The 23758-nt window shown below is 41.6% G+C and overlaps 1 protein-coding gene across 4 annotated transcripts in view; it reads left to right on the top strand.

Moving 5' to 3' along the window:
• The window catches only part of emsy (EMSY transcriptional repressor, BRCA2 interacting), a 66384-nt gene that overhangs the window by 25744 nt on the left and 16882 nt on the right, over window positions 1-23758 (top strand). For 3 of the 4 annotated variants that reach the window (XM_048597972.1, XM_048597971.1, XM_048597973.1), the window contains exons 8-14: window positions 68-329; window positions 1590-1790; window positions 8343-8486; window positions 8689-8865; window positions 11639-11784; window positions 19726-19899; window positions 21891-22104. In XM_048597972.1, coding sequence (XP_048453929.1) covers window positions 68-329; window positions 1590-1790; window positions 8343-8486; window positions 8689-8865; window positions 11639-11784; window positions 19726-19899; window positions 21891-22104 — 1318 coding nt within the window. The remainder of the gene's footprint in view (window positions 1-67; window positions 330-1589; window positions 1791-8342; window positions 8487-8688; window positions 8866-11638; window positions 11785-19725; window positions 19900-21890; window positions 22105-23758) is intronic. The other variant, XM_048597974.1, reaches the window with a different exon arrangement.

Here is a 23758-nt window from a genome sequence, read left to right on the forward strand (position 1 = left end):
ACATTATTCTGACAGCAGTTGAGATTAATCCCGTAAAGATTCTTATTTTGTGTTTGTTCAAAAATAGGTGATAATAGTAACCACATCACCAAGCTCAACATTTGTACCCAATATTTTGTCCAAGTCTCACAATTATGCAGCTGTCACCAAGCTTGTGCCAACGTCAGTCATCACCACTGCGACTCAGAGACAACCAGTGGTCATTACTGCCACTCAGCCTCCTTTTACTGCTGGCAGTACCCCCTCGCCTTCATCCACGTCCGTCACTGCTGCTGCCACATCAATGATTTCGTCAACATCTTCTGTTGTGATGTCAACAATAGCTCAAGGTAATGAAGTGAATGTACTGGTTTAAGAAATTTATCTTCACCATTGTGTTTCCTTTCTAAAACAATTCACCCCATTTTTATACCAAATATTGAAATATGTTGAAGTTGAAGTAAATCACAAAAATAAGAATGAAACTTGAGCTGTTTAAGATCCTGCAAGGGTCTGACTTGCCTGAGTAACACCTCTGAGTTATAAGGTCTTGGATTTGGATTTAACTGCAACTCTGGAAGGTGTTTCCTTTTCTCAACAATTTAAATTTGTTAAATTATGCAACCTGTTCTTTGCAATATCGTAATGCTGTTGTCTTTAGTTTTTCACACGAGCACTGTCTTGGCTTGCTATGGTTAAGAATAGGCACTCACATTCAAATTGGTGTGACCTGAACTGACTGCACCTCGTGATTTCAGCTATAGTCCAGCAAGCTTCTTTTTACTGTCATTTAATGCCTGTCAGTATCTTGCAGGTCAGAAGAAAAAGCTTGCGTTTTTAATGCACCTTTCCAATTGCAGGATTCCCCAAAGCACTCGCAGTCCATTTGATACTTTTGAAATATCATCATTCTTACAAAGTTGGAAACATTCAGCAGCCATCTTACACACAACAATGTCTTCAAACAGCATTGAGATAATGGCCAGAAAATTTGTTTTTGTCATTGAGGGAGAAATGTAGACCAGGGCACCAGGAGGAACTCCCTTGTCCTTTCAAAAGTCTCATGGGATAGTTCATCTTCATCTGAGAAGAAGCTTTGGTTTAAGATTTTATCGGAAAGATTGATGGTGCAGGAACCCCTCAGTACTGTTCAACCTGGACCAATTGTTCAAGTCGCTGGAGTAAATTTGTATTACAAGTATTATATTGTGAGTGGAGGTCTTGTGGCACTGTCCCTGTTTCTGAGCCAGAAGCTCTGGGTTCAAGTCCCACTGCAGGACTCAATGGCTGTGAAAGCTGTGTTCATGACAGGGTTAATTTGCAAATTCCTCCAATACGCCAACAGCAGGTGATAAGAACAGGAGAGATCCTGGTTAGCCAGAATCCAGTGATAGCTGTAGCACAACAGTTTCCACACACTAAAGGACTCCACATGCAAGGCCAAGGCCAAAGCCATTCTTGGCAGCGAGCACCCCTATCCTTCAAGGGACTACCAGAAGAAGAAGAGGAAATTGTTGGTAATTTTAAGAAATCCTAAGTCAGGATGCCAGGCACAACTTTAGTCAAAGCACTTTATAAAACAAATGCTGATTGTTTTGTCTTTATGAAAGGTGCATCTGGTACTGCAGTTAAAGTTACCGCAGCCAGGCTTCAGTCCCCCAAAGCACTTATGGGCTCCCCAACTCAGATCTTGACGCAGTTTCCCAAACAGCAACAGCAGCAGCAAATGTCACAATCTCCACAGCAGCAGTCCCAACAGTCTCAAACATCACCTGGTGTCAAACCTACCATTCAGATCAAACAGGAGTCAGGTAAGTTGAAAATGCAGTGAAGATTTTATATACATGTTGTTTGTGAGGAGAACTTGAGATACCCAGCAGTGGAAAAAACATGGATTTACGTGCATGATTTTTTTGTTTCAGTAGTTATCTGGAAATGGAATCTGTTTATTTTTTCCAGTGTGCTACTAAAATGAATCTCAGTAGCTTCTGTGGTGTTTATGTATATAACATAACTACATATTGCAACACTTGCAGCATGTTTCTACCTCTCTGGGCTTTGATCTTGACAAGGCTGAGTGAGTTTTTTGTTAATTATTTTATTCTTTTCTAACTTATGTTGCATAATTGTAAGGTTTTAAAAATACCTTTATTTGTGCGTGGGATGTGGGCATCACTGGCTAGGCCATTATTTATTTCCCATTCTGAATTGCTCAAGAGAAAGTGGTGGTGAGCTACCTTAGATCACTGCAGTCCTTGCAGTGTAGAGTCAGCCACAGTGCTGTTAAGAGAATTCCAGGATTTTAAAACAGTCACTTGCTGCACGTATGATATGAAGGCATTAAGGGATTGACCTTAGCTACTTCAACTGGTAATTCACAGCATTCCCCATTATATACCCTTCATCAATTGCCAGATTGGCACCAGAGAATCCAACTGTCGCCCCCTGATGTTCAGTGACATTACTATTGCTAAAACCACCAGTATCCTGGGAGTTGCCATTGACCAGAAACTGAATAGACCAAATATACTGTGGGTTCAAGAGCAGGTCTGAGGCTAGGAATTCTGTGGTAGGAAACTGCCCTCCTGTGTCCCAGTGCTTGTCCACCATTTACAGTCATAGGTCAGGATGTGATGGACTCCTTTCCACTTGTCTGAATGGGCGCAGCTTCAACAATACTCAAGAAGATGAACACGATCCAGAGCAAAGCAGTCACTTGATTGCAACACATTCACTATTTAGACCATCAGCACACAGTGTCATCCACAAAATGCACTGCAGTAACTCATCAAGGTTTACACTTTGCAAACGTAGCCTCCTTTATCCAGAAGGACAAGGGCAGCCAATACATCAGAGCATCACCATCTGCAGATTCTCCTCCAAGTCACTTACCATCCTGATTTGGAGGCATATTGCTGTTCATTCATTATTGTTATGTCAAAATCCTGGAGCTCTCTCCCTCGCAGCATTGTGGTTGACCCTAAACCACAAAAGCTACAGCAGTTAGAGAAAACAACGCCCCACCAATTTCCCCAGGGCAGTTAGCAATGGGCAATAAGTGCTGGTTGAGGCAGCAACACCCACATCAAACATACAATGTGGGGGGAGAAAAAAAAGGGTGAGACTGTTTGTTTATATTTAAATTTTTTTTTTTGAAAGTACAGAATTGCTGCAGGAACGACATTATAAAAGAAAGGAGACAGCACCCTTTCAGAACCATGTGGAGCACCTTCCCATGTTTTGGCGTTTTTAAAAAAAAAAGTCTGTATCTGTGAATGCAAAGCTGAATGAGGTTCCGTTATAACTTGATACAAGAATATTGAACCTTTTTGTTTTTTTTTGAGGGGGAGGTGCTCATTTAGATGCCCATTATGGGCTATAAAGAGCTTAAATGCTTAATTCCATCGATGTGCACCCATTCTTACCTGCTGGTACTAATATACCTGGACTATTAATCCAGAGGCCCGGGTAATGACTTGTGGACCTGGGTTTGATTCCCGCCACGGCAGATGGTGGAATCTGGAGTTGAGTCTAATGATGACCATGAATCCATTGTTGATTGTGGGAAAAACCCATCTGGTTCACAAATGCTCTTTTAGGGAAGGAAACTGCCATCCTTACCTGGTCTGGCCTACATGTGACTCCAGACCCACAGCAATATGGTTGACTCTTAAACTGCTCTCTGGGCAATTGAGGGATGGGTAAGCCAGCGATGCCCTCATCCTGTGAATGAATAAAAGGACCTGTTGTTGAAATTTAGGATTTATTTTTCGCTGAATCAGCAGCATTAATAACAGCCTGTGACAAGCCGTTGGACCCATGAAATTCAGTTACAGATTGTGTCTAAGCAATGCAACTTAGAAGGACCAAAGTTGCTGGTGATTTGAAGGTTGGATTGCCAAAGCTTGAAAGCTGCATGTGGCCTTTGAGCTGTAATTTCGTCACTTTGGCCTTGGTCGTTAAAATCATTCTCAAATATACCAAATGATATACCATTACCCTTAAGTCAGGGGATCAACCCTGATTTAAAGAAAAGTGCAGGAAGGCACGTCAGGAGCCTCACCAGGCATACCTGAAAATGAGGTTTGAACCTGGTAAAGCTGCAAAACAGGGTTATTTGCAAGCCAGACAGCGTAAAAGTGAAGATTAGACAAAGCTTAGCAATCCCACAGCCATTGGATCAGATTTAAGCTCTGCAGTCCTGCCACATCCAATTGTGAATGATGCGGACAATTAAACAACTCACTGGAAGAGGCTCCAGAATTATCCCAATCGGCAATGGTTGGAGAGCCCAGCACAAGTGTAAAAGATAAGACTGAAACTTTCACAACTATCTTCAACCAGAAGTCGTAAGTTGATGATCCATCTCAACCTCCTGCAGAAGTCTCCAGGTGCCAGTCTTCAACCAATTTGATTCACTCAATATGATGTCAAGAAATGGTTGGAAGATTGGATACTTCAAATGAGGGAGGCGATGGCCTAGTGGTATTATCACTGGACTGTTAATCCAGAGACCCAGATAATGTTTTGGGACCTGGGTTCGAATCCCGTCATGGCAGATGGTGGAATCTGGAGTTAAGAGTCTACTGATGACCATGAATCCATTGTTGGTTGTTGGAAAAACCCTCCTGGTTCAGTAATGTCCTATAGGGAAGGAAACTGCCATCCTTACCTGGTCTGGCCTACGTGTCACTCCAGACCCACAGCAATGTGGTTGACTCTGAACTGCCCTTTGGGCAATTAGGGATGGGCAATAAATGCTGCCTGGCCAGCGATGCCCTCATCCTGTGAATGAATTAAAAAAAAAAGTTATAAGCCTAGAGGATATTCAGGCCATAGTAGGTTTGTGCTCCAAACATGCTGCACACCTCGCAAAGCTGTTCCAGTACATCTACAGTACTGGCATCTACCTGACAGTGTGGAAAATATCCTGTAGCAGGGCACACCAAACCAGCCATTACTTTGCCACCCCCCAGCATTCTACCCACGATCATCATCGGTAAAATGATGGAAGATGTCATCAACAGCCCTACCACGTAGCACCTGCTCAACAATAACTTGCTCGCTGATGTCCAGTTTAGGTTGTGCCAGGGCTGCTCAACTCATGCCCTCATTACAGCCTTGCAGTCAATGCAAACAAGAGTGAAAATTCTCTGCTGGTTGGAGTCATATCTGGTAAAAAGGATGATGTTGTGGTTGTTGGAGGTCAATCATCTCTGCTGCAGGATATCTCTGCAGGAATTCCTCCGGGTAGTGTCCTATATCCAACCCTCTTCAGTTGCTTCATCAGCAGCCTTCCCTCCATTACTACGTTAGAAGTGTGGATGTTTCTCAATGATTGCGCAATGTTCACAAGTTGCGATTCCTCAGATGGTGAAGCATTTCATGTCCAAAAGCAACAAGACATGGGCAGTATCCAGGCTTGTGCTAAGAAATGACAACTAATATGCATGCCACACAAATGCCAGGCAATGACCATTCCCAATAAAAGACAATCTAATCACCACTCGATGAAACTCAAATGCATTACTGTCACTGAATCCCCATTATCAACATTCTGTGGGTTACCACTGACCAGAAACTGAACTGAAATAGCATATAACCACAGTAGCTGCAAGAGCAGGCTAGAAATCCTGCAACAAGTAATTCATCTCCTGAATCCTTAAAACCTGATTACCATCTACGAGGCACAAGTGGGAGTATGATAGAATACTCCTCACTTGTCTGAATGAGTGAAGCTCCAACAATCTCAAGAAAGTACACACCATCAAAAACGAATTAGCTGCTTAATTGGTGCAAATATCCACTCCCCCCACCACCGATGCTCCGAAGTAGCTGTGTGCACAATCTCAGATGCATTTACAGAAATTCACCAAGGCTTCTTTGGCAGCACCTTCTGACTCATGACTACTACCATTTGATAGATAAGGGCTGCAGATACATAGAAACACCACCACAAGCAAATTGCTCTCCAAGCTACTCACCATCCTGACCTAGAAACATATTGCAGTTCCTTCAGTATTGTTAGGTCAACATCCTGGAATTTCCTCCTTAATGGCATTGTTGGTCAACGTACAGCACGCAGACTGCAATGGTTCAAGATTGTTCACTACCATCCTCCTGGATGGGCAGTAAATGCTGGCCAGGCAGTCATGAGAGAATTTAAAGGAAAGATATATACTGAAGCTCCTAGTTCATCTTGGGCAGAGTAGCTGATTGACATTAGTTCTTTTCATCCTTCTTGATTTTATTTAGTACTAGGAGAACTTATTAGTGCTCTGGCCCCGGACCCCAAGATAATGTCGGAGGGTATTGTTATTTCAGGTGTGCACTGTGATGGGGACTACCTCGAGTAAGACCTCAGTTGCACGGATGGTATCCTCAGGATGATGAACAAAAAGCAAGACAAAAACCTGTCAGTTTTGTGTAGAATTGTATAAGAGATGCTGTGTTTCTGGGTAGAAGATTTGCGTCTGAATTTGTGGGACATTGGTTCAGGTTCCAGTCCAGAAACTTGGAGTCTAGGCTAGCGCACTCAGTACAGTACTGAGGGGATCCTACATTGTTGGAGATGCCATTTCTTAAATGAGGTGTTGAACCAAGGTTTGGTCTACCCTCTCAAATAGAGATTCAAAGCTTCCGTGACACTATTTCAAAGAAGAGCAGGGATGCCTCATTGTTGTCCTCATTAATATTTATTGTTTAAACAAGTGCTAAAATAAATTATTTGCCATTCATCTCATTGTTTGTGTGATCCTGCTGTGTGCAAATTGGCTGCTGACACTCACTGTTCTTCAGGTTAGTCCTTTTAAGGGATTGGAGTGGGACAATCCAGATGTAATTCAGTCCTCAGTGTAAATGTACATTCAGTCTTCTCTTTGATTTTTCAAGACAAACTTCCTATATACTTGTTCATAACTGACAACTCCTGGTTTCTGATGTCCCCTGCTTGATGCATGGTAACAAGGTTCATGATTGGGAAACAAGTAGAGCTGTGCATTCTGTGAACAGAGAGGCAGTGGTGATGTGATGCTCACAAACGGAGGAGGTGAAGGCAATGAGCACCGCGGGTGGGCAGTAAGAGGAGACAGATTAAGTTGATGCTGGAAGGAGAATTAACATTTCAAGTCCAGTGACCCTTCTTTTGTTTGTTTCCAATCTGCTATTCTTTGTCTTATTTTAATGCTATTTTATAGGTCAATCAAGATATTATCATCAACATCCTCTCCTCCTCACCTCTTCCGCTCCCCCCTGCCAAAACTCTCCCAATACTGCCTGGGCTGGGGACTTTTAGTTATGAAGAGAGATTGGCTCAACTGGGATTGTTTTCCTTACTGCACAGGACACTGAAGCGGGGAACATGATTAAGATGTATAAAATCATCAGGGGACATAGACAGTGTAGATTGGAAAAATCTTTTCTCCTTGGTGAAGGATCAGTGACCAGGGACCATAGATGTAAAAGGCCAGGGACAGGAGGTTCAGAGGAATTGAGGACTTTTTTTTTCTGCCTAGAGGGTGGTGGGAATCTGAAACTCACTGCGTGTAAGGGTGGGAGAGGCAGAAAGCTACATAACATCAAAGAAGTATTTAGTTGTGCATTCGCGATGCCAAGGCATACAAAGCTATGGGCCAAGTGTCAGAAAATGGGATTAGAATAGTTAGGTGGTGGTTTTTGACCAACACTGGGCTTGAAGGTCCTTTTTCTGTGTTGTTAACCTCTATGACTCTACCAAAACAAGTCCTTTAATTTTATCCCAACAGCACAGCTTTTTCATTTTGCTGCTTACATGATTTTTAAAAGTTATATGGCTTCAGAATGAAGGAAGTTTCCGATGATTACTGTTGGCAGTTTCCCTTTTAGGTGCATGCGTTCTGCATTCAAATGCAGTTCCTTCAGCTGAGCCATAAATGTCTACCATCAGTTGGAAACTGGCTCCAGGTTCAGCTTGTCTGAGAGTGGCAGAACACCAGAACTTTTTTTACAAAAAGCTCATTAAATTTAAAGCACGGTCAAAGCCACTTATTGTAGACAAAGCATTTCTTGCTGTGAATATATTGGTCATTTGTCCTGTGATTTTTGCCATACCTTATTTCCAGTTGGTTAACCATCAGATTTACAGGATGGGTAATAACAGTTTTCTGTCTTTGTCAGATAATGTTTGAAATATACTTTGTTCTTTGTTCTTTGTGGTGTAGTGCTTTTCAACAGACATCATTGCATTTCTTGTTCAAGCTTTTTATTGCGCTACAAGTTAGTCATCATTATTAAATCTGTACTTGGGAATGGGAGAGGGTGTTATATTAAACCATGTTGTTGAGTCTGTTGCTGACTACCTTCATTGTAGCTTATGTTTTTGACAGGGGTCAAGATTATAACCCAACAGATGCAGCCAAGCAAAATCCTGCCAAAACCAGCAACAATGCCTAGTACTAGCACTTCGCCTATTATGGTGGTTAGCAGCAATGGTGCCATTATGACAACAAAGTTGGTTACTACACCGACAGGTAAGACTTGAAGTACAGAACATTAAAGAAGTATGTGACTGGGTTATTTCATTTGTTCTGTTCTTGTGACTTGAGTTGTCTTATTTGTGAAGGATTGATGCTTCTGTTTAAATAATTATTGTAGTTAATTACGATTTTTAAATTGCAATAGAATTCATAAAATATATTATTAAAAAATGTGATTTTTTTTTCATGGTTATAGGTACCCAAACTACCTATACACGCCCTACATTGAATCCCACCATCAGTGCTCGTATGGCAGCATCTACAGGATCTACTACCTACATGAAAACTACGAGCGGGAGCATCATCACTGTAGTACCAAAGTCACTAGCTACATCCCTTGGAGGAAAAATTATCAGCAGCAGTATCATGTCTGGTTAGTGTTCACTAATACAACTGTTAATATTGAAAATTTCTTAAAGCCTAGGCTGTAGGGCAGTGTCACTTGCCTAAGGCTTGGAATTGTGTAGTAAAACAGGATCTGCTTTCATCGGCAGGTCTGGCAGCATCTGTGAAAGAGAAATAGAGTTGACTGTTTTCTGTAATCCCAGCTGACATTATTACTAGACAATGTCAGATTCCAGATTAAAATCTGGCCTGTTTTTATTTTGGGTTTAGCAAGATGGTAACTCACTGAAACCTCCTCGTGCAATCTTACAGATTTGATTTTAACAATAAATCTGAACTTGTCTTCAATTATTTTGCATTATAAAATAAAATAAACCAAAATATTTACAACAATGTTTAATGATTTTGAAACATGGTGAAAATATGATCCCATTGTTCTGGGGACTAATCTTTCACGTATCGGGGAGAAATCCTTTCTTTACCACCCCTCTAGGGCTTAGTTTAACTGTGGCTTTAATTTCCAGTCTTGAGAATCTGATAGCGTGTTTCTGGAGCTTTCAAACAACTGGGCTTTATTTTTCTCAAAGAGCCCCTTAGAGTTTAACCAAACCCTTCTGCTCTACAACTTGTCCAGAATTCCTCACACAGAGGTTAACCTATTTTTAACAACTCTAAACTATCTTCTCCCTTACTTAGGAACAACTGCTTTTACCTATCCAGCTCAGCCATGACTTTTATAGAACTGCCCAACCTGAAATTTTGTTCAAAAAAAAATTTCCCCAATTTGTCAGTGTTTCTTCCAATTCAAAAAACAAGCAATCCCAATTGGAAATTAATGCACAACTGTTTACCTTGTTTGCTTTTTAAAATTCTCCCAATAGAAACAAAAACCCATTACTCTCTAGGAATTTAAAAGAAATTTTAAATGAAATTACCATAGCTGTTGAAGACCTTGTATGTTCACCATTAAACCTCTTCATACCCACGTATCACTAGTTCAAATTCAACAATCCAAACTCAAATAAATGTTATTAAAATATTTCTAATTAATGCACATCATAGTTTTCAGCTCAGTGAAGTAGTTTTGTTTTTCTGATTTGAGAGTGATTAATGTTTCTGTTTAAATATTTGTCAGTAATTCCAAAGAAGAGTAACCTTGGACTTAAAACGTTAACTCTGTTTTCCTCTTTCCACAGATACTGGTAAACCTGCTGAGTTTATCCAGTGCTTTGCATTGTATTTCAGAGCTCCGGTATCCACAATATTTTGCCTTTGTTTTGGAATTATGTAGTTTTGATACATTCTGTAGCTGTGCAATGCTGGAACATTCTAAGCACGATATTTCAATCTCAAGGAATTGCTTTTTCTGGATAGAAATCCTTTCTTGCCTCTGTAAATAAATCAATTAGTCTTAGAACAAGTTATGTGGAAAACATAGTTCATTTGTTGAAACTATTGAATTAAATTATGCAGCTACAATTGTGTCATTAATGCTTCAGTACATCTTGTTACCCTTGGCACAGTTTCTTGTAAAAGCTGTTTCTGCTGCTGTTGATTTCGGATTAATGTTCACTCCATGTCTAGTTTGCATACTTATACTAGTCTTTCTCTTTGTGGTATGCCAGAACTTGACAGAGGGAAGGAAGTGAAATTTAGTTGAGTGAAGGCTGAGGAAATTTGTCATCTTAACTGATGATTGACTTTCTTCCTCCCTGTGTGTCATTAATTTGTCTTTTTTAAAAAAACAAATAAAAGTGCACATCACATAAAGAAGCATGGTTCATAGTGCAGGGCATCACTGAACTTGTAAAGGTTTAGGAGTTAAAGTGGGATTAATAGTAAATGGCTTATAGTTAAATCAATTGAGTTGGGCAATAGACCTTTTCCTGCTAGTCTGCATTGAGCAGACTAGAAGCTGAGCAAAGCATATGATCCATGATCATTTGTTCAAATCAAAGAGCCGTACAGCCTTCGGCCCACCAAGACTGCACCGACATGATGCCTTTCTAAACTTTAAAACCTTTCTAGCTTAAAACCTTTAGCCTCTGGAGAGTCCATATCCTTCCATTCCCTGCCTATTCATATATCTGTCAAGATGTCTCTTAAATGTTGCTATTGTATCTGCCTTTCGCCACGTCCTTTGGTAGTGCGTTCCAGGCACTTGTCACCATCTGTGTAAAACAAAAAGTTTGCCTCTCACATCTCCTTTAAGCTTATCCGCTTTTACCTTAAACCTAGAATCGTGGTCAGATTCTTAACAAATTATTTACAGCACAAAGACCATGCTCTGTACTTACAGTGCATCATTCCCTTGCCTTATTTAGTTACTTTTATTATTGATTTGACTGTAAATATCCAGAAGGGGAATTCTCTGTCTCTCTTTGCCCCATCTTCATCTACAAAAATTAAGTGATTATTTGAGTTTTGAACCAAGGCAAAGATATTTTTCTCCAACAAGATAAATGGGAGAAACTCTTCGTGGGAAACTTGTCAAACTTCTTACTGCTAGTTGGACCAAGGTAGTAATTTTTTGACTTGTTTTTTACCGTTTTCTCTTACCATTGTTCTTATTCTTCTTGATTTTAAGATATACAGCCACTAACTTTAGCATGGATAGGTTTTCATTGTATCTTGTTTTATAATTTTTTTATTTTAAATCTCTTGCTTTCCGTGCTTGAAGTTGCCTTTCTTAATGTGGCAAATCTTGGATCTAAGTGCCTACTTTGCTATTGATTTACTGCCCAATCAGCCTGTCCAATAAAAAATTATATAAATCACACTTTTTCATGCATTTGCTCTAGGAACAACAACAAAAATAACTACAATCCCAATGACTTCTATGACGTCGAAGCCAAATGTCATTGTTGTACAGAAGACTGCAGGGAAGGGAACAACCATCCAGGGTATTCCAGGGAAAAATGTGGTCACAACATTGTTGAATGCTGGGGTAAGTTCATAGTTACCTATTGTACTCTAAATGTAAAGCACATGCTCCATAGTGGTTCCATTTACTGCTGCCTAATCCCTTCGTGGAAGTCACTGAAAAGTTTCAAGTATGACAAAATTAGGAAACAAGCAAGAGTGAAACACCAGTACATGCAGTTAGTTATGGGCGAAGAATGGGTGGATATGAACATACATCATTAATTTTCCAGCATCACTGACCTCCTAGCCTTCACCTTAAGAAAAAGAGTCAGTAGTGAAAATAAATAGGGAAGCGGTAACGGGTCAATAACCAGTGCTGTGGCAAATTTCAAAGATATAGGAAATAGCAGCAGGAGATGGCCAATTGGCTGAGCCTGTTCCACGTATTAACGATATCATGGCTAGTCATCCATCCTTAAGCTACTGTTTTACCCCATTATGCCCACATTCTTTGATGTCATTGTATCCAAAATCAATTGATTTCTGCCTTGAGCTTCCTCAGACCTCCTGGGTAAGCAAATTCTAAAGATTTGCCACCCTCAAGGAATTCCTTCTCATTTTAGTTTTAAATGGAATAGCCCTCATTCTACGACTGTCCCTTGATTCTAGTATCACCACCCGTTTACTTAGAAGCTGAACTTCATAAACTGACCATATCTTATTTCTAGAGAAGTGATAGTTAACAACAGCAAGTTGTATTTATACAAAAAGGACAGAAATTGCTGGAAACAGTCAAAAGGTCTGGCAACATATGTGGAGCAAAAGCAGAGTTAACGTTTCGGGCCCAGTGACCCTTTTTCAGACCCACTGAGTTTCTCCAGCAATTTCTGCCATGTTTTTGCCTGTTTTTGTTCTGGATTTCCAGCATTCGCAGTTCTTTTTGTTTTATTTCAACTTGTATTATATACTGTCCTTAACTTACCAAAGAGCTTCTCGGAGACATTATAAAACCATTATATGACACCAGAGGTGCTATTAGGACTACTGACCAAAAGCTTGGTTAAAGAGGGAGGTTTTAAGGAGCTTCCTAAAAAAAAGAAAGTGAGGTGGAGAAACATAGAAATTTGAAGAGAATTCTAGAGCATATGGCTCAGGAAATTGAAACACCTGTTATGATTTCATTTAATGGTGTGCTGGAGAAGTCCGATCTGAGAATGAAATCTGGCCTTGATAGATTATAGATTTTAATTTTGCAGTTGATACCAGTCGCTAAACATTCACATGAGATTGTTAATATTTCTTTAACATAAAAATTATTCACAAAAGAATCAAGCAGCTAAATATTAATATTTACTGCAATTTGAATGAAGCATTACATTACGGGTCGCCCAGTGGTTAGCACTGCTGCCTCACAGCACCAGGACCCAGGTGTCCAATTCCAGCCTTGGGCGACTGTCTGTGCGGAGTTTGTACATTCTCCCTGTGTCTGCGTGGGTTTCCTCTGCGTGCTCCGGTTTCCTCCCACAATCCAAAGATATGCAGGGTAGGTGGATTGGCCATGCTAAGTTGCCCAGGGATGTTTAGGTTAGGTGTGTTAGATATGGGGAATGCAGGGTTGGGGGAATGGATATGGGTAGGATGCTCTTTGGAGGGGCGGTGTGGACGTGTTGGGCCGAAGGGCCTGTTTCCACACCGTAGGGGGACTCTATGATTCTATGATAAACACAGCAGCAAAGGTTCAACTGTTTTCACAGCAATATCCCTGTCAGATTCTCAATCCTAGAGAAAATCACTCCTTTCTTACTTCAATAACACTTCCCAGCTTTTCTTATTTGGACTGTTTAAGCAGTTTTAAGAGTCCTTCCTAGTTTCAGATGACCTAAATTTATTTTCAGTTCAGACAGCTTCACAAGCTCCTGTAACTTCACAAACTGCTCTTCTATGAAGGTGAAACTGTCCTCCCAAGCTGAAAATCTTATTCCTCTATGTAGATGAAACTGAAATCTGACTCTTTTTCAAATTGAACTTGAACTACCTGTATCCCTGGTCATTTGGATTTCTGTATGTCATAAATTCAGCAGTGTAAATACTTCATCAGCCATCTGGTTGGGCACTTACTAAGTAATGAAATGATATATTTAGGTCAACACAGTGTGGAGCTGGAGGAACACAGCAGTCCAGAAGCTTCTAAAGAAGGGTCCCGACCCCAAACGTCAGCTTTCCTATTCCTCTGATGCTGCCTGGCCTGCTGTGTTCCTCCAGCTCCACACTGTGTTATCTCTGACTCCAGCATCAGCTGGATATATTTAGGTCACTTTTCCAAATGATTTCCTGACTTTTTTTTTGGAAAGGTTATCTTCACAGAACTGAAACCAAAAGCATCAGCCTCTGTTTTGACAATCCAAATTCCAAAATGATGATGATGATGATGCATTAGGCACCTTTATCACAACAGTGACCAGAATTGGAGAAGTCTAAAGATCTCTAATGGTTGCAGGGCTAGAAAATATTACAGAAATAGGGAACCAGGAAGCTATGAAGAGATTTGAAAACGTAGCATCACTTAAACAGCAGCTAGTGTAGATCAGCTAGCATTGATAATGGATGAATTGACACATTGTGTATAAGGGCATATAGAATGGAGGTTTGGGTGATATCCCAGAACATCAGAGGCATCACAGAGTATGTTAGATTTGCCAAGCCCATAGGTAGAGATGTAGTCAGGAGATCATTTTGGGACAAAAGTGCCACCAAGCCTCAGAGTTGTGGAGCACAGAAGACGCCCTTTGGTCCATCGAGCTTGTGCCAACCTAGCTATACTATCCCACTTTCCAGCACTTGGCCCATAGCCTTGAATGTTATGACATTTCAAGTGTTCATCCACGTGCTTTTTAAAAGTTGAGGTTTCCCGTGTCTGTTGCTGTCTCAGGCAGTGCATTCCAGATTCCCACCACCCTCTGGGTGAAAAGATTTTTGTCCTCTTTTAAAAACTCCTGTCCTTCATCTTAAAATTATGCCTTTTCATTCTTGATGTTTCAAATAAGGGGAACAGCTGCTTTCTATTCACTACGTCCATGCACTCATAAACTTATACACCTCAATTAGGTTTTCTCCTCTGCTCTAAAGAAATCTACCCAAGCATTTCCAGCTTCTCTTTATGGCTTAAATACCTCAACCAGGCAATGTCCTGGTGAATCTTGTCTGCACCCCGTCCAGGCTGATCACATCCTTCCTGTAGTGTGGCAAACAGAATTTCACATTGTACTCCAGCTGTCGCCTAACTAAAATTCTGCTCCGCTGCGCAGAAACCTCCCTGCAGTTATAATCTATGCCACACCTGATAAAGGCAAGTGTCATATGTGCTTTCTAACCCCTGTATTAACCTGTCATGCCACCTTCAGGGATTTGTGGTAAAGCACCCCCTCTTTCTCTGAGCTTCTTAGTATCCTGCTCTTCATTGAGTACTTCCTTGTCTTGTTACTACTTCCAATTCCATCTGTCACGGATCTGCCCATCTGACTAACCTATCTATATCGTTCCTCAGTCTGAGATCATCTTTCTCACTATAAACCACCTGGTCAATGTTTGTGAAATCTACAAACTTATCCCCCACATTCTCATCTGCATCATTTACATAATATCCTGTACAATAAGGGATCCAGCACTCATCCCTGTGGTATGCCACTTGACACCAGCCTCCAGTCTCTCACAGCCTTCTCCACCACCCGATGTCTTTTTGTTTGTTTATTTATTTGCCAAACTTGGGCATGGCTCGCTGGCCAGCATTTATTGCCCATCTCTGACTGCCCTAGGTGGTGGTGAACTGCCTTCTTGACCCAGTGCAATTCCACGTGTTGCAGGTTGACCCACAGTGCCACGTGGTACAAAATTCTGGATTTTGACCCAGCGATAGTGATGTATTTCCACGTCATGATGGCATGGAGCGTAGCTTGCACATGGTGGTGTTCCCATTTATCTGCTGCCCATGTCCTTCTAGATGGAAGTGGTAGTGGGTTTGGAAGGTGCTGTCTAAGGATCTTTGAAATTCTGCAGTGTGTCTTGTCAATAGTACTACTAGTGCTACTGAGCATCGGTGGTGGAAAGAGTGGATGTTTTGTGGATGGGAAGCCAATCAAATGGGCTGCTTTGTTCTGGATCGTGTCAAGCTTCTTGAGTGTTGTTGGAGCTGCACCCATTCAGGGAAGTGGGGAGTATTGCATCATATTCCTGACTTGTGCCATGAAGATGATAGAAAGGATTTGAGGAGTCAGATGGTGCATTACTTTCTGCAGTATTCCTAGCCTCTGATCTTCTGTTATAGCCACCATGTTTATGTGGCAAATCCAGTTGAGTTTCTGGTCAGTGGTAACCCCCACGATGTTGTTAGTGCAGGATTCAGTGATCGTAACAGTATTGAATGTCGAGGTGTGATGGTTAGATCATCTGTTATGAGAGACGGTCACTGCCTGGCATCTTTGTAGCATGAAATGTTACTTTCCACATGGTAAGCCTAAGCCCAAGCCTGGATATTGCCCAGATCTTGTTGCATTTGAACGTGGACTGCTTCGTACCTGAGGATTTGCTAATGGCACTGAACATTATGCAATTATGGGCAAACGTCTGCAGTTCTGACCTTTTTATGATGGAGGAAAGGTCATTGATGAAGCTGCTGATGATGGTTGGGCCTCTGACATAATCCTGAGGAACTCCTGCTAGATAAACTGAAACTGAGGTGACTTATCTCTAACAACAACAACAACAACCACCATCTTGTGTGTCAGGTATGACTGCAACCAGCAGAGAGTTTGCTGCCTGATGCGCATTGATTGCAGTTTTGCTAGGGCTCGTTGATGCCATGTTTGGTCAAATGCGGCGTTGATGTTGAGGGCTGCCACTCTCACCTCCCCTCACCTCAGGAATACAGCTCTTTTTTTCAGTGTTTGAACCAAGGCTGTAATGAGGTCAGGAACTGAGTGGCCCTGGCAGAATCCAAACTGAGTAGAGCTGAGCAGGTGCTGCTTGATGGCACTGTTGATGACACCTTCCATAACTTTACTGATGATTGAGAGTAGACCAAAGGGGCAGTCATTGTCCTGGATTTGTTTTGTTTCCTGTGTACAGGACATACCTGGGCCATTTTCCACATTGTTGTGTAGATGCCAGTGTTGTAGCTGTACTAGAACAGTTGGCGAGTTCTGAAGCACAAGCCTTTGGTACTGTTGCTGGAATGTTATCAGGGCCTACAGCCTTTGCAGTATCCAATGCCTCCAACCATTTCTTGACATCACGCGGAATGAATTGAACTGGCTGAAGACTGGTATGTGTGATGCTGGGGAGCCTGGGAGGAGGCTGAGATGGATCATTCGCTCAGCACTTCTGGCTGAAGATTGCTGCGAATGCTTCAGCACTGATGTGCTGGGCTCCTCCATCATTTAAGGATGGGGATAGAGCCTCCACCTATAGTGAGTTGTTTAATTGTCTACCACTGTTCACAATTGCATGTGGCAGAACTGCAGAGCGTAGATCTGATCCATTGGTTGTGGGATCACTTAGCTCTGTCTGTCACTTGCTGCTTAGGCTGTTTGGCATGCAAGCAGTCCTGTTTGGTAACTTCACCAGGATGACACCTCACTTTTAGGTATTCCCGGTGCTGCTCCGGGCATGCTCTCCTGCACACTCCATTTGAACCAGGGTTGACGGCATTGTTTGAGCAGGAGATGTGTCAGGCTATGAGGCTGCAGATGGTGCTGGAGTACAATTCTACTGCTGTTGATGGCCCACAGCATCTTGTGCATGCCCAGTCTTGAATTGCTAGATCTTTTCAAAGTGCCACCCAACACATTGGAGGGTATTCTCAATGTGAAGGCAAGACTTCATCTCCACAAGGACTGTGTGATGGTCTCTCTTACCAATACTGTCATGGATGCTTCTGCCGCCAGGAGATTGGTAAAGATTGGGTCGAGTATGTTTTGTCATCTTGATGGTTCTCTCACTAGCTGTCACTGGCCCAGTCTAGCATCCACATCCTTTAGGACCTAACTACCTAACTAGTGCTGCTGCCGAGTCACTAACTTGGTTGTGGACGTTGAAATCTCCCACCTGCATCCTTGTCATCCTTAGTGCTTCCTCCAAAAGTTGCTCAACATGAGATTCATCATGATTCATCAGAGGAGGGAGTATGGTGTGTGATTTATCAGCAGATTTTCATGCCCACATTTAACCTGAAACCATGAGACCTCATCTTGGGTACTCCCAGAGCAGCACCTTCCCAACTCTGATCCACTGTACCACCATGTCTGCTAGGTCTGCCCTGCAGGAAGGGAAAGGACATATCCAAGGATAGTGATGGTGGTGTCTGAGACATTTTTTATAATGTATGATTCCACGAATATGACTATATCAGGCTGCTGCTTGACAGTTGAGACAGCTGTCCCATTTTTGGCAGTAGCCCCAATATGTTAGTAAGAAGGACTTTGCATGGTCAACAGGGCTGTTTCTGCTGGTGTTTAGGTCGATGCCAGGTGGTCCATCCAATTTCATTTCTTTGTTGAGATATGTAGTGATTGATGCTGAGTGGCTTCCATTTCAGAGGGCAATTGAGAGTCAGTCACATTGCTTTGGGTCTAGAGTCACACATAGGCTAGGCCAGACCAGGAACGGGTGGCAGCTTCCTTTCCTAAAGGACAGTAGTGAACCAGATGAGTTTTTCTGACAACGGGCATTGGGTTTGTGGTCATCAGTTGATTCTTAATTCCAGACATTTTTTTATCGCCCTGCCATGGCGGTATTTGAACCCGGGTCTCGAACATTAGCTGAGTTTCTGGATTACTAGTCGAGCGATAATACCACTAAGCCATCATCTCCCCTTAGTGGTCTCTTACCACCTCAAGCCAATTTTGGACGCATCTTACCAAGTTGCACTGAATCCGATGTGCTTTTACCTTTTTTATCAGTCTCCCATGTGACACCTTGTCAAAAATTTCGCTAAAATCCATTTAAACTACTTTAATTGCACTGCCCTTATCAACACAGCTGACCACCTCAAAAAAGTTTTTAGGCATGACCTGTTTCTGACAAAGCCATTGAAATTAGAACTTTCTCCAACAGTTCCCCTACCTGTAATGTGAGACTGACTGGTCTGTAATTCCTTTCTTAAAAGATAGTACCATGTTAGCTCTCCCCAGTTCTCTGGCACCTATATGGCCAGAGATGAATTAAAAATTTGAGTTAGAGGATCTGAAATTCCTCCCTTCTTTCCCGCGGAGGCTGGGATGCAACTCATTGGACCTGGGGATTTATCCACTTTTAAGCCGACAAAAACTTCCAATATTTCCTCACTCCCTGTGTCAATCTGCTCAAGAACATCTCAGTCCCTGTACTGAAATATTCCTTCTCCTGAGTGAAGACAGATGTGAAGTACTCATTTAAAACCTTGCCAAAGTTTCCTGGCTCCACATACAGATTGCCCTTGGGTCCTTAACAGGCCCAATTCTTTCCCTGGTTATCCACTTCCCCTTAATATACTTCTTGAATATCTTCTGATTCTCCCTAATTTTACACACCTGTGTTTTTTATGCCCCCTCTTTGCTTTCTTAAGTTTCCCTCTACACTTTTGATGCTCCAAGAGGGCTCCTACACATGCAAGGTGCCCTGGCCATATTGCTGCTAAATGTCATCCTAAAGGCAACACATCTGACCTGCACTCTCCCCACTTCTGTTTTGAGCACCTTCCCTTCACAGTTCTGCTGTAGCTGAAGTTGTAAAACTGTTCCGTTGCATTTGACTAAGACTGAGTTGAATATGTTTGAAGCAAGTAATTTAAGTGCCAAGATTGTTTTGCAAGCTTTAAATGTATAGCTGAGCCTGTTCTATAGTAATTATTGAGACAACTTTTAAAGACACAGGCTTTTGGAATTTTTGTGCCTGTGTATGTACTGAATTTGGGTTGAAAAATTGTGCTTTAGCTCTCAAAGCATTTACTTGTCTATTTTTCCCCACCTCTCCCTTTCAATCTGCCTGTTAGGGTGAAAAGACCATTCAGGCAGTACCTGCAGGGACAAAACCAGCAATTATCACTGCAACAAGGCCTATCACTAAAATGATTGTGGCTCAACCAAAAGGGGTGGGTTCGTCAGTACAACCCACCACAAAAATCATCCCCACCAAAATTCTCTACGGACAGCAAGGGAAAACGCAGGTGAGTGGGTTCTATAGCTGAAGAAATAAAAACCAGAAAATGCTGGTGTGAAAAGGTGATGCCTTCTGAAATATTTCATTTGCTCTCTTAATCTGATCTTTCTTAGGTCCTATCTGCCACTATTTCTGTCTCTCTCGTATTCACAGATTTACTTTTCATCCCTCAGGGTATTAATACAGCGTGTATGTAAGGTTTTTGTTTTGTTTTACTATGATATTTCACTGTTTGTCACACCTGATCACCATTTTCCCATTGTTCATCATTGGGGAAAGTTTGAAAACACAACTTAACTGTGTGACTCTAGGTAAAAAGTTATATAGCACAGAAATAAACCCTTCAGTCCAACTCGTCCGTACTGTCCAGATATCCTAAACTGATCTAGTCCCATTTGCCAGCATTTGGCCCATATCCCTCCTAAACCCTTCCGATTCATATACCCATCCAGATGCTTTTTAAATATTGTAATTGTACCAGCTTCCTCCACTTCCCATGGCAGTTCATTTCATACATGCACCACCTTTTGTGTGAGAAAGTTGCCCCTTAGGTCCTTTTTTAAATTTTCCCCTCTCACGTTAAACCTATGCCCTGTAGTTTTTGGTTGCCCTACCCTGGGAAAAAGCCCTTGGCTATTCATCCTATCCATGCTCCTCATGATTTTCTAAACTTCTATAAGGTGATCTCTCAGCCTCTGATAGTCCAGGGTAAAAAACCCCAACCTTTTCAGCCTCTCCCTATAGCTCATATCCTCCAACCCTGGAAACATCTTTGTAAATCTTTTCTGAGCCCTTTCATGTTTAACAACATCTTTCCCATTGAAAGGAGACCAGAATTGAATGTAGTATTCCAAATGTGGCTTAACCAATCCTGTACAGCCGCAACATGACATCCCAACTCCTATACTCAATGCACTGACTAGTGAAGGCTATCATGGCAAATGTTGTCTTCACCACCCTGTCTACCTGTGACTCCACCTTCAGGGAACCATGCACTCTCACCCTTAGATCCCTTTGTTGAGCATGTTGGAAGGTAACAAAGTTTTTAGTGTGCCCAGTGGATTTCCTTTTTTTGAGTTAGAACCCAAGTCTCCTCTTTCTCATTCTGTGCCCCTCTTTCAACCCCCTCTTCTCCCCAGTCCCAGTACAAATATAAGCCTGTATGTATAAATGTTCGAAGTGGAAGCAGAAAGGAGGTCTTTGTTTTCTTCATGCACCTTTCTCAGACATCATCTATATCCTGTCTTACTTATTTTACTTCACTGGTTGTGTTAGCGGTGAGTTTCCATGGAGTTCCCAAACCTGAGCATGTTGCTCTTACAGCAAGAAGTGAAAGCTGGATGATTACCCACGAATGGGGAAGAGTGAGAGCTGGATGTTGCTCAGCTACTTTCTTATGTCCGTCATAGTAGGTGAACTATCGGAATATGTGCTCAAACACTGGAGCGCTCGTTCCCAGATTGTGCTTGTGCACTTAGCTTAAGTAACACACTTTGGCAGGCATCATATTAGCGAGGAGAAAGCTGCAGTTCTGGTCAAATACATCTGAGCCTGGTATTCACATTGGAGAAGGATAGTTTACTAACGTTTTTGGAGGCATGATGCTTTTTCATCTTGAAACATATCTGGAAGTTATTTGGAATATTGGGTGGGTATTGTAAAAATTTGTTTTTGTGTTTTAAGTAGATAAGTTTACACACAACGTATTATGTAGCATCCCCACAGTGCGCAAACAGGCCATTCGGCCCAACAAGTCCATACCAACCCTCCAAAGAGCATTCCACCCAAACTCACGTCCCTACCCTGTCCCTGTATTCTGATGTAAACCAACTATTGAAACCCTATTTGAAAATTAAATTCAAGTAGTTTAATACAGATGAGCAGTCAGGATTTGACTTTAAAATCCTCCTTCTCCTCCCATGTCCTCCTGTTAATTGTTAAGTTTTAATGGCCTTTGACAACTATAGTAACAAAGGATACTTTTCATCCGCACTACAGGTTCTGATTAAACCAAAGCCTGTGGCTTTCCAAGCCACAATGGTGAGTGAACAGACCCGTCAGCTGGTGAGTGAAACTCTGCAGCAGGTGTCGAGGGTCACGGAGGGAAGCACCTTATCTGGACAAGAAGGCAGTCTGAAGGAAGATGCACAATCCTTTGCTGAGGGCAGCAGTGGGAGTGGTTCCTCTGGTGACTCCGTACAAATCTCTCATGGTACAAACTCTCAAATGCTTGCATCTTTTGTGGTTTTTCTAAATTTGTGGGGGAAGGGAGAGGGTGGAGATTGAATACATATTCAGAGGCTCAAGTATGCAACTAACAGGCAAGGCAAGGAAGGAAAATTAGCCTTCAGAAGAATTGGAACTGAAACGTGAACAACAGATTTAATAGCTAATGTCAAATTCAAAAATATTCTGTTTTGGTACTTATGTCTGTCCTCCCATTCCAGTACTCTTCTCTCTAACTTTTTGCTGGGTACAAAATCCCAAGGCAACAACATAGGCCGTGCATAAACCTTGAGTTATTGAAAGGGAAAGCAAAGGGCAATAAGTTTATTCCTATTGGCATCGGTTGTATTTTTGTAACTTAAAATGCAATCTTGTTAGTGTCGATTTGAATTAAATCATACATAAGTAAACTGCTGCTATGCTACTCCTTAACTCTTTCTCATGGAATGAATTGTGGTTGGAGATGGCTGCGGGCAGGCAATCATCAAAATGCCAGCAGAAATCAGGGATGCATCACTAAGTCAATTTGATTATTTAGCCACTATAACCCACAGCCAATTCTTCCTACTGGGTGAACATTTTATTCAGTTACTTCAACACTTTTTCTGACTTGGAATAGGTGATTTCATCTTCTCCCAGTTCACTGACCACATGTTATTCTATTATCAAGATATAGTGAATGTAGCATTTTCCTACAAATTTCTGATGTGTCTCCTGCTTCTGCCCTTGCCTCAGGTTTGTCTATGTTTTAATTAGCAGTTGGCCTAACTATAAAACTGCTTGTAATCATATTTTTATGATCAAAGACACAATTAACTGGATTTTTATTGTCCGATTTAATAGTAAACATTTTGGAAATCTGAAATAAGTATTCAGACTAGCCAGCATCTGTAGTGAAGAATAGAGTTTATCTTTCTGTTTGACCTTTTATCAGAGCATGTGCCTGAAGTGTTCCCCCTCCATTGATGCTGCCAGACCTGCTGCGTGTTTCAAGTCTTTTCTGTCAATTTTGTCATCAAGCCATGGATGTTCAGTTTTTGTCATTACCTAGATTGGGAAATTTCCATGTCTTGTTTTGAATGTGTGTGTGTGTGTGTGTGTGTGTGTGTGTGAACAATAAGCTGAACTCCATGATATGTTAAATTTCAAGATTGCCAAAAACAGTCTCAACTAATCGATAAAACAACATGCTTAAATTAAATGCAGATGATGAAATGTCCAAACTTCATTTTGTGATATAACATACTTTATAACTAGATGTTGATTTGGAGATTTGTCATCAAGTTCATACTTTTATTATTGTGTCTCACATTTCAGCAACTGTCATCCACTTTTCTCCTGATCAGTTTTTGTATGCATTTTCTGGGAGGGACAGGCTGATTTCTTTTTGTACATAGTCAAGAATATTTCTCATCGTATCTTGTATGAACTGATTTCAGTTAACATTGATCATGATTGTTTGGTGCATTGGTATACCAGCAAGCTGTGTTGCAGAGAGTTGTTGATGGTGCATCTGACTACTTTCCCACCCCTGCCTTGCCATTTGTGAAAGATGCTGATGGGAACCAAGACTTTTTGCTTGCTCCGTATGACCAGCTGTCTCCTGGAGCATTAGCACTAGTGAAGGCTTCGAGGATACA

Source organism: Rhincodon typus, chromosome 6, assembly GCF_021869965.1.
Source record: "Rhincodon typus isolate 14 chromosome 6, sRhiTyp1.1, whole genome shotgun sequence".
Lineage (NCBI taxonomy): Eukaryota > Metazoa > Chordata > Chondrichthyes > Orectolobiformes > Rhincodontidae > Rhincodon > Rhincodon typus.